The sequence below is a fragment of the Rhinoderma darwinii genome, chromosome 2, assembly GCF_050947455.1.
Source record: "Rhinoderma darwinii isolate aRhiDar2 chromosome 2, aRhiDar2.hap1, whole genome shotgun sequence".
NCBI lineage: Eukaryota > Metazoa > Chordata > Amphibia > Anura > Rhinodermatidae > Rhinoderma > Rhinoderma darwinii.
This window is the reverse complement of record NC_134688.1, coordinates 324096730-324108995: the sequence shown is the minus strand read 5'-3', so window position 1 is coordinate 324108995 and position 12266 is coordinate 324096730. Positions and strand designations below refer to the sequence as shown.

At 42.5% G+C, this 12266-nt stretch overlaps 1 protein-coding gene across 7 annotated transcripts in view; it reads left to right on the top strand.

The window, feature by feature from the left end:
* NAV1 (neuron navigator 1) overlaps positions 1–12266 on the top strand; it is a 735938-nt gene that overhangs the window by 169101 nt on the left and 554571 nt on the right. For all 7 annotated transcript variants that reach the window (XM_075853621.1, XM_075853615.1, XM_075853622.1 and 4 more), the window contains one exon: positions 1661–1763. In XM_075853621.1, coding sequence (XP_075709736.1) covers positions 1729–1763 — 35 coding nt within the window. In that variant the 5' untranslated portion in view covers positions 1661–1728. The remainder of the gene's footprint in view (positions 1–1660; positions 1764–12266) is intronic.

Genomic DNA, 12266 nt, shown 5'->3' with positions numbered 1-12266 from the left:
ATCTGGTGACAGAGCCTCTTTAACAAGCACTTTTTTACATTTTGTGTCTCCCTTATTTCCTCATAGACTGTAAGCTCTTGCGAGCAGGATCCTCACTCCTCTTGTTTGAGTTGTAAATTAATTTTGTAATTATGAAATGTCTGATATTGTCTGTACATGTATTATATACATTTTAAAGAGCTGCAGAATATGTTGGCTCTGTAGTGCCGGGTTACCCAGAACTCCCTGCTTCTTTCTCCTGTCCGTCCTCCTGGGATAACGTTTCATCCCATGTGACCTTTGCAGCAAATCACAGGCTGCAGCAGTCACATGGGCTGTAGCGTCATCCAGGGAGGCCGTACCGGATGGCAAAGGAGGGATGCATCACCATGACAATGGCCGGAGTATGTATGAACTTTTTTTCTACAGCTGCATTCCGCAGTGGAAACTCCACCCGAAATACTGCACCACAATGTTCCAGGTCGGATATCCTGCGTAGTTTTACACAGCAGCTGTATCATGCGCTGAAACCTGTATCTGTCAGGTCAGCGGCACTGATAGGTTCAGGGTCAGCGGGTCACGCAAGCTCGAGCGGTTACCGATCACATTTAAGTTCATAACTTTGATGTGATCAATAACAGGTGGATACTGTGTGTCAGAGACCTGCTGACACTGAACTCGCCAGTGCCGCTGACCTGACGGATCAGGTCTCAACGCTAGATACAGGCTCTTTGTATACAGAATACAAAGCAGCAGTATCTCAAAAAAGTAAAAAATTTTTTTAATAAAAAGTATTTAGAAAGTTGCACAAAACACTGATAGACATTTTTATTAACAAAAAACGTCATGTGAACTTCCTTACCGATTTTTATTTAGTTATTTTTTATAATTTTTTTATTGGATGCTTTTTCAATAATTTTCAACTCAACATTGATCATTTGTGCTGGTCAAATTATCACTTAATATCTTTAACCCTTTTCCTGACACCCACCGTATTTACAGCGGAGGCCTGGGAGGAATCACTGTTTTTTTTTCCCCATTGCACTCGACTAATATTTTTTTCCAGATTACTAGTACGTTAATTGGTGTCGTGAAAAAATACAACCGGTCCTGCAAAAAACAAGCCCTCATATGTCTTTAGCATCGATTAAAAAAATAAATGGAGGCTTTTGGAAGGTGAGGAGGAAAAAGCGAACCGGAAAAAACAAAAATGGCTGTGGCGGAAAGGGGTTCAAGGCTATGTACATTTTGGCAACCAACATTTTTTTTTTTTTTAATAAGTCAATATTTTATTTGATTTTAATAAACTTTTAAAAAAAAAATTAATATTATTTTTTTTTTTACTATTTCAGATACAGCTTTTATGAATTCAAAAAGATTGTTAATGCGATAATTCAGTCCCTATACAGTTTACATTCGAGATGTGCTGCTGACAATGAATTTCAGGGCAGCATTAAAGATTAAATCAGCCGATGAATGAGCATTTTCTCATTCGCCGTATAGCTGCCCAGTTTACGCAATGATTACTGGCCTGTGTAAATGAGCCTTTAGGCCTCCATTAGTCACTAATTGTTTTTGGTGGATATTGTTATTTTTGGACCTGAAGTCACAATAATCTTGTTGGCTCTCTAAATTATTTCATTCTATTCTGATATTTTGCTTTGAACATTATTTTTCTCAGATCCTGAGACTCAACGTAAGAGAACGGTTCAAAATGTACTGGATCTGAGACAAAATTTGGAGGAGACAATGTCCAGCCTCCGTGGATCTCAGGTAACACACAGGTAGGTAACACATTTTTGAATAAAAAAGTTTAAAAATAAAATTGGGACCCACATCCTAATCTTATCAAGTATAAAATGTGTATAATAATATTAGCATTAGTGGATCGTCATATTATTTTAACCTCTTTTCGACATTTGACGTATCCATACGCCAAAGTCTGGTAGGGGAAGTATGGAACGGGCTCACGGAGTGAACCCGCTCCATAAGATGCGGGTGTCGGCTGTATGTTTAATCGTTGAATCGCGGCGTTTAAATCGTTAGAAAGAGGGGGCGACCCCCTCTAACAGCTCATTGCGCCCCGCGCAATGCAATCGCGGGGTGGCGATGGTTGCTATGGCTGCCTGGGGGCCTAATAAAGGCCCCTACGTCCGCCATCTTTGTGCTCCAATTAAGCGCCTCCTCCGGCACGGCTTAAAAGAAGCCTGTCAGAATCACGATATACTGCAATACATTAGTATTGCAGTATATAGTGCAAGTGATCTAACGATCGCTGGTTGAAGTCCCCTAGGGGGACTAATAAAAAAAAAGTTAAAATTTGTAGAATAAAGTTTTTCTTTTTTATGTAAAAAATAAAATAAAATATTAAAAGTTCCAAAAAAAAATCATTTTCCCCCTAGAGCATAGTAAAAAAATAAATAAAAACACATAATTGGTATTGCCGCATCCGCAAAAGTCTGAACTATTACAATATATCATTATTAACCCGCACGATGTATGCCGTAAAAAAAAAATGTAAACGCCACAATCGCTCTTTTTTGGTCACCATCTCCCACAAAAAAATTCATAAAAAGTGATCAAAATGTTGCATGTACCCCAATATGGTATCCTTAAAATACTACAGCTTTTCCCGCAAAAAATAAGCCCTCATACCACTTAATCGACGGAAAAATAAAAAAGTTATGGCTCTCAGAATTTGGCGACACAAAATAAATTGTAATGATGGGGGTAAGGAAACAGACAAGTGAGCCCTAATCTACCCGCCACTCAGACCCTGCCTACTTGCAACGACCAGCCCTAGGCGACGGGATACAACTGGGCGACGGTCCCTACGCTCAATAAGTGCCCGACTGATAAACAGTCAAGGTTACACAGAAGCAAGGGAAAAGGGGCAGTTGCCCACGGCAACACCGTGAGCAACAAGAATGGTGAACGAGCCGAGTCAAACCAGGAGTGTACGAGGTACCAAACGCAGAGCAGGAGAGTAGTGAATAAGCCAGGGTCAATATGAAGCAGGGTCAAATGGTTCAAGAAGCTGCAGCAGGGCCAGGAAACAAAACAAGAATCACAAGCCAGGAGGAACAGGAAAGGCAGGTATAAATAGACAGAGGGCGGGAGCTAGCTCCGTCTGGCCAGGCTGTGATAGGCTCTCCCACTCCTAAGCCTGCCATCCTGAGTGGTGGAAGATGGAGTCAGTCTCACAGACATAGAAGCAGGTGCAGACTGATTACCTATGGGCGTGGATACAGAAGCTGTGCCTGGCAGATCCTTAACATAAATGTTATTTTATACACTTAGGTTTTTACTTGTAAGAGTAGTAAAATATAGAAAAAAACAATATATATTTGGTATCGCCGTAATCGTATTGACCCACAGAATAAAGTTAACATGTTGTTTTAATTGCACAGTGAATTCCCTAAAAACAAAGCGCAAAAACAATGGAGGAATCGCTGTTTTTTTCATTTTCTACCCCACAAATTATTTTTTTTCGTTTCCTAGTAAATTATATGGCACAATAAATGGTGCTACGAAAAGCTACAACTCGTCCTGCAAAAATCAATCCCTCATAGGACTATATCGACGTAAAAATAAAAAAGTTATGGCTTTTGGAAGGTGGGGAGAAAAAAACGAAAATGAAAAGTGGCGGGAAGGGGTTAATATTTAGAGGAGTCGTCTCCTAATGACAACAAGCCTATATCTCCTCTTTGAGCCAGAACAGGGGGCCCTTTTCTTGGCAATAACAGCTGATCGTGGAGGGTAAGAGAAGCTTTCGTCTGTTTAAAGGGAACCTGTCACCAGCATTTCACCTATTAAACCAGCAATACCTGGTGGTAGTGGGTGAAAAATAATTTCTATATAACCTATAATTGTCTTCTTAGTCGGCTCTGTAGCTTTAGTATTTGTTTTTTTAGTGTTCCCACACCGTATGCTAATGAGCAAACAAGAGTTATATCTTCGTTTGAAAAGAGTTCATTTCTCATGTCTTTCCGAGTTTACCCCGCCTCCTTACTTTTGATTGACAGCGCCTCGCTGTAAATGACAGCCCAGCGTGATCTCGATGTGCTGTGCTGTAAATGACACACAAACGTTAGCGAAGTGTCAGGATTCTGAATAGACATCACGTCCTTATTGGTAGTAATATCTAATAACGCTCAGGACACTTGAGTAACTGTGTGTGTGTGTGTGTGTGTGTGGCTGCACACGGTGATCTAGTAAGATCACTATATGCTGTGTAAATGAATGGAGAGAAGTGTGTGACGCTAATTGGTCAGCGTCATACACTTCTCTCCACAACGCCCACTTAGTTAAAAAGTAAGACACGCCCAGTGTATAAAGCTAAAATAGGTCGTAACTCCGTCAAAAATGATTGTTTTTCTAAAGAAAAAACACTGCTGTAATCTATATTACAGCGCCGATCATATTATGTAGAAGATAGGGCACTTATAATGTGGTGACAGAGACTCTTTAAAGAGTTCTTCTTACTTTATTACTTTAGTATCATAGATCAACAACGCAGAATTAACACTGAAAATGGTTTAACACATCATCTTGCCAGGTGAAACTTCAAAGGCTTTGGCCAAACTCTTATGTGTCGCTTATGTGTCGCTGTTTAGTTAAACAGTTAGTAAATACATGATTAGACATTGTTCTAATTTTTTCACAAGTCAGGAAATATTATAAATTAGATTCTAATTTATAACATTTCCATGTGCTGGTCACTAGAGGGAGCAATTCCCAAAATTGCAGCATTGCCATGTGGTAAAGCAACCACATTGCTTTATGCTGCAAAATTTGAGAAGACAAACACGCTCTAGTGTGCTCAATTAATCCCCCTCCTTTATCCTGGATAGTGCCAGGAGAAAGGAGGGGGTTGAATGTTCAAACCTCCTACATTGTGTGGCACCATCTTTTGAGCAAATGCACAGTGTAGTAGGCTTACATACAGTGGTAATCACACACTAAAACACAAAGATACACAGACATAACTTACCTGCTCCTGCCGCCTCCGGTCCGTCCGCTCCTAGTGCTTGCTTCTGAACACATGTCCGGAAGCCGCGACCGGAAGTAGTCATCTTACTGTCTGGCCGTGGCTTCCGGTCCACATGAAAATGGCGCCGGATGTCGCTCGGCCGAAGGCCTTCCTTTTGGACTGTGTGGAAGCGGCACATGCACCGTTCCCACACAGACGGCGTACACCATAGTGAATGGAACGGCTCCCGTTCGCATTCTCTATGGGGATGTATGTATTCCATCTCTGTATGTGTCGTTAATCGACACATACAGAGATGAAAAAAAAAATGGCAGCCCCCATAGTGAAGTAAAAGTTAGAAAAAAAAAAAGTAAAACAAAAACACACAAATAAATTAAATGTATTTTAATAAAACACTAAAAGCAAATTGATAGAAAACTAATAAGCTGCATGCAGTGTCTTTGTTATGAGGAAAAATTAAAAATAATATATTTATTTAGTATTGAGAAACGACATCTAAGAGGGGGACATAATAAATCTATAAAAGGAGATTAATGGCTCATACAAAAAATATGGTGAAAACCTGTTCCATGAAAATATCGCCTCAAAAGACAAGGGGGCGCTCCTTTCCGCCGGAGAAAAAAAAATGTTCAATCCCCAGAGGCGACAAGCTTTCTTTACTTTGAGAACTGTAAATCTAGGAATCATCACATCAGAAACTGGTTTTAGCAGAAATAGTTGATGGTGTTAAGAAATGATTAGATAATTTCTTAGAACACAATAATATACACTACCGTTCAAAAGATTAGGGTCACTTCGAAATTTCCTTATTTTTGAAAGAAAAGCACAGTTTTTTTCAATGAAGATAACATTAAATTAATCAGAAATACACTCTATACATTGTTAATGTGCTAAATGTCTATTCTAGCTGCAAACGTCTGTTTTTTAATGCAATATCTACATAGGTGTATAGAGGCCCATTTCCAGCAACCATCACTCCAGTGTTCTAATGGTACATTGTGTTTGCTAACTGTGTTAGAAGGCTAATGGATGATTAGAAAACTCTTGAAAACCCTTGTGCAATTATGTTAGCACCGCTGTAAACAGTTTTGCTGTTTAGAGGAGCTATAAAACTGACCTTCCTTTGAGCTAGTTGAGAATCTGGAGCATTACATTTGTGGGTTCGATTCAACTTTCAAAACGGCTAGAAAAAGAGAGCTTTCATGTGAAACTCGACAGTTTATTCTTGTCCTTAGAAATGAAGGCTATTCCATTCGAGAAATTGCCAAGAAACTGAAGATTTCCTACAACGGTGTGTACTACTCCCTTCAGAGGACAGCACACACAGGCTCTAACCAGAATAGAAATAGAAGTGGGAGGCCCCGCTGCACAACTGAGCAACAAGACAAGTACATTAGAGTCTCTAGTTTGAGAAATAGACGCCTCACAGGTCCTCAACTGGCAGCTTCATTAAATAGTACCCGCAAAACGCCAGTGTCAACGTCTACAGTGAAGAGGCGACTCCGGGATGCTGCCCTTCAGGGCAGAGTGGCAAAGAAAAAGCCATATCTGAGACTGGCTAATAAAAGGAAAAGATTAATATGGGCAAAAGCACACAGACATTGGACAGAGGAAGATTGGAAAAAAGTGTTATGAACAGACGAATCGAAGTTTGAAGTGTTTGGATCACACAGAAGAACATTTGTGAGACGCAGAACAACTGAAAAGATGCTGGAAGGGTGCCTGACGCCATCTGTCAAGCATGGTGGAGGTAATGTGATGGTCTGGGGTTGCTTTGGTGCTGGTAAAGTGGGAGATTTGTACAAGGTAAAAGGGATTTTGAATAAGGAAGGCTATCACTCCATTTTGCAATGCCATGCCATACCCTGTGGACAGCGCTTGATTGGAAACAATTTGATCCTACAACATGACAATGACCCAAAGAACACCTACAAATTATGCAAGAACTATTTAGGGAAGAAGCAGGCAGCTGGTATTCTATCTGTAATGGAGTGGCCAGCGCAGTCACCAGATCTCAACCCCATAGAGCTGTTGTGGGAGCAGCTTGACCGTATGGTACGCAAGAAGTGCCCATCAAGCCAATCCAACTTGTGGGAGGGCCTTGTGGAAGCATGGGGTGAAATTTCTCCCGATTACCTCAGCAAATTAACAGCTAGAATGCCAAAGGTCTGCAATGCTGTAATTGCTGCAAATGTAGCATTCTTTGACGAAAGCAAAGTTTGAAGGAGAAAATTATTATTTCAAATAAAAATCATTATTTCTAACCTTGCCAATGTCTTGACTATATTTTCTAGTAATTTTGCCACTCATTTGATAAATATAAGTGTGAGTTTTCATGGAAAACACAAAATGGTCTGGTCTATATATATACCAGCAGTGAATGTTATCAGCCACAGTCCGCCCTTCTCCTCCTCCTTCTCATCCAATATCATGTGGAGGCTGATGAGAGGTGCAGAGTTGCCATACTCACTCGTTAGACGCGCTCTCTGTATTGTCTACAGGGGCGTGCGCTTCTCCTCTGCAAGCTCTGTTGTGAACTTGTGATATTCTGCACACGGGCGGATATAGGATTGAAATCTAGGGCAGGGGTGGAAAAAACACAAACTGTGAACAGACCATATTTTCACCCCTCCTCCCCCTAACAATACCCGTATCACCTGTCAATGGAAAATCATCTGTCAGAAGGAAAAATGTTTCCCGATGAGTACAAGAAAGCCTCACCTGGGAATTAGACTTTCTTGTACTCCACAATGGGGAAACATTTTTTCTCTTTGGCGGATGATTTTTCAGTTGACAGGAAGAGTTACATGAAGGGAAATTATTTTTCCTTGACCTCTAGTTTCTATTGTGGCGCAGGGGAGAAAAAATAGTTTTTTTTATTTTTAATACTGCTAACTTTTAATTTTTTGATATGTTCGGCTGGACCATTTAGACTAAGTCATAGATTAGTTGGACTACTTCGATAACGTAAGTTTTTTGTTGTTTTTGTGCGAGTTTTTATTTAAATAAAAAATATTTTCTTATGTCTTTGTTTTTTTAAAATTATATTACCACCTTTGTAATGGCCGCTGTCTGCTTGACGGCATCCATAGTAAGGCAGGGCTTAGCGTTGGCCAGTAAAAAGGCTAACAGTAACCCCCCTTTATTACCCCGTTACCCTCCGCCACCAGGGGTGTCGGGAAGAGCCGGGTACCACCCTGTACCCGACTATCTTTAGTGATGGTCAGGTACTAGAGCGACTCCAGGCTGGTATTATAAGCCTGGCAGGGATAAAAGCCCAAAAGGACCACGGTTTATTGTTTTCCCGCCCTGGTAATGCTCCTGCTATGTTGTATCTGGCTGGTTATGAAAAATAGGGGGACCCCACGTCGTTTAAAAAAATAAATAAAATAATTGAAAAAAAACTACGTGTGTTCCCCCTAATATTTCATAACCAGCCAGATACAACATAACAGCAGCAGCCTAGCATTACCAGGATGGGAAGGGCCAAGGTTTCTGTCCCTTCCCAGCCTGATAGCACCAGCCTGCGGCCGCCCCACTGCCCATCCATCACTACAGATGGTCGGGTACTGGATTGCACCCGGCTCTTCCCAGCCTCCCTGGTGGTGGTGGATCCCAATGTAATAATGGGTGGTTAGTGTCAGCCTTTTTACTGGCTAACACTAAGCCCCGCCTTAGTAGTGGACGTCAACAATCAGACAACTGCCATTCACTAAGGTGGTAATAAAGTATTAAAAAAACAGAAACAAAATAAAAAAATTTATTTAAATAAAAACGCCCCCACGCAAACTTCGTTGACCATTTTATTTAAAAAATAATAAAATAAATGAAGTGTAAAGCATCGACGTAGTCCAAATGGTCCAGCGGAACCTGCAAAACAAAAATTTGCAATAAGAAAAATAAAAAAACTTTGTCACCCAAAGGAGTCTTATCCCCTGTGCCGCAATAGAAACTAGAGGTCAATGAACTGTAATTTCTATTGTGGCGCACAGGACCTAGAGATGCACCAAAAATATTAATAGATAATTCTGGCCCATCTGGGAGGTCCTGTGTGCCAGAAAAAGCTAACTCAGGGACTCCTTTAATAAAGATAATAACACCTTTCTTTTAAAGTGTAAGTAAATTTTTAAAACTTTTGACATGTCACACTGACGTGTCAGAAGTTTTGGCTGGTGGACGTCCGAGCACTGAGACCCCCACTGATCGCTAAAACGAAGAGGCAGAAGTGCTTAGATGAGCGCTGTGAGTCTTTGAGCCCATACACCGATCCGAGAAAAGCCAATCAGAAACGAAGCGGCACAACGCTCACCCGAGCACTTCTGAAGCTTCATTTTAGCGATCAGTGGGGATCCCAGTGCTCGGACCCCCACCAATCAAAACTTCTGACATGTCAGTGTGATGTGTCAAAAGTTTTTTTTAAAAGTTTATTTACACTTTAAAGGAAAGTTGTTACAATTTGAAGCAGTCAGACCCCCTTTCCCCTTGCACTATAATAACTACTGAGGATGCTATGGGGGAAATTATACTACATGGGGGGTCCCGTCCCCCCCCCCATAGAGCTCTCACAAGTCAGTCATATGCTCTAGCCCATTCCCTTACAGTATAATAATAACTACTGAGGGCCCTATGGTGGGGATTATACTGTAGGGGGGGGGGGGGCTGAGCATCTGACGGACTGCAATACCCCCATAGAGCCCTCAGTAGGTAATATACTTCAAGGGCTGATCACGCAGGTCCGGCCTTAAGTAGGATGGAGCCCTGTGCGGGGGACTCTATTGCTGCCCTCTACAAATACAGGCAAATATACACACACATATATACACACACACACACAGGCAGACAAAAAACATGTATACATATACAGACACATACATACACAGGTGAATCCTAACTAGGCTCATCAGACAGCCCAAGACATGGAGTGGAAGCCTCCCTTCTCCTTCAGACTCCAGCAAACCAGGCCCTATTCCAGGTTTTACACACAAGCAACAGCAGAGAAAACCCTCGCTGCTGTACATGCTCCCTGGTTCCTTAAAACCTGATAGTTTCTGCACTGTCCAGTAGCTGCACTGCTACAATATATATATAAATATATATATATACACACACGCACGCGCACGCACACACACACACACACACACACACACACACACACACACACACACACACACACACACAGCATGTATTCATATACGGACACATATACACACACACACACACACACACACACACACATATATACAGACATACAGACACGAGGCATGTATACACACACACATATATATATATATATATATATATATATATATATACACACACACACACACACTGTAATGATAGGGGTAGGGAAACGGACAAGTGAGCCCTAATCTACCCGCCACTCTGTCCCTGCCTACTTGCAACGACCCGCCCTAGGCGACGGGGTATAACTGGGTGGCGGTCCCTACGCTCAGTAAGTGCACGAGACAAACAGACAAGGGTACACAAAGCTAAGGGAAATGGGGCAGTTGCCCACGGCAACACCGTGAGCAACAAGAGAGGTGAACGAGCCGAGTCAAACCAGGAGTGTACGAGGTACCAAACGCAGAGCAGAAGAGTAGTCAGTAAGCCGGGGTCAGTATGGAGCAGGATCAAATAGTCAGGAGCTGTAGCTGGGCCAGGAAACCACACGAGAAGAATCACAAGCACTGGAGGAACAGGAAAGGCAGGTATAAATAGACAGAGGGCGGGAGCTAGCTGAGTCTGGCCAGGCTGCGATAGGCTCTCCCACTCCTAAACCTGCCAGCCTGGGTGGTGGAAGCTGGAGTCAGTCTCAGAGGCATAGACTCAGGTGCCGACTGATTACCTATGGGCGTTAACCCCGCTGTGCCTGGCAGATCCTTTACACACACATAGACAGACATAAAGCATGTATACATGTACAGACATATATATACACACATACACAGACAGACACAAGGCATGTATACATATACAGACACATATTATATAAATATATATATATATAACTCGAACACGCACGCACACACACACACACACACACGAACTTACCATCTCTCCAGCTGCACAGGTTTCTGGCAGGTCGGGCTGTGGGTGGTGCTTCCTCCTCGGCTCTGCAGTAGCTTCCTCTGCTTCCTCAGTGTGTGTGTGTAACGAGGAGCAGAGAATATAGAGTCCAAAGTACGGCCTGCACAGTTGCGCCCCCTACATGGTGGGAGGCTGCAGCACCAGGTCGCACACCTCTAAGGCTGCCCAATGCAGTCAGTCAGATGCGCCCCTCTTTTCAGTATAGTAGCGGCCCATAACTTTTAAATTAGTGAGGGCAGGAGGCTGGGCGCAGTAATCAGCACTCAACGACTCAGCCTCCTGTCCTCACCTCATTAGTTACCAGCCGCTCTTTTTTTCTTCAGGAGAGAGCGTTCGGCCGCTCCTACCGCCGACCTCCAGGTTCTCTATGCTCCTCTCTCGCAGCACGTGCAGCGTCAGAGAGGGGGAGTGTACTAGCAGACATGCGCCTATCGTGCTGCACGTCTGCTAGGTAAAGTATTCTCCCCTGCCTTCCCCATGCATCCCCCCTGGCCCTGCCACAATATGCGCCCCCCCCCCCCCCGTTTTTAGCTTGGTGGCGCCGCCTGAGGCCGTTGCCTCACCTCATGGCAGGTGCGGCCCTGGGTGGAAATAAGGGGTAGGGAGAAATAATAATAAAATACTGATAGGGGTTTGTTATAAGTCGCCAAGTATAATGGAAGGAGCAGAAAATCCGCTAATAAATCAAATAGATGAGGCAGAAAACCATAATGAAGTCATTATTATGGGGGACTTTAACCCCTATTTTAGGCCCTAATGACCAAGCAATTTTTTTTGTTTTTCTATAGTCTCAGTTAAAGAGCTCTAACTTTTTTATTTTTCGACATAGCTGTATGAGGACTTGTTTTTTGCGGGATTAGTTGTACTTTTTAATGACACAATTTTGGGGTACATATTTTTTGATTAACTTTTTGATTTATTTTTTTATTAACTTTTTTGGGGGGAATAGAAAAAACCCTGAAATTCCGCCATTGTTCTATGCGTTTTAAATTCAAGCCGTTTACTGTGCGGCGTAAATGTAACGTTCGTGTTCGCTGACCACGAACTCCTTCCATCCAGTTGACGCCCTTCTCTCAAGAGATGTCTGCACATACGGCTGTCCTGCTCCACAGTAACCACCAGGGTGCGCTCACGAGCTCAGTCCAGACTTAAGAAGCCAGAGCGCAAGCATGTTGGAGATTGAGCTAATTGCTCCCAGAGCACCTTA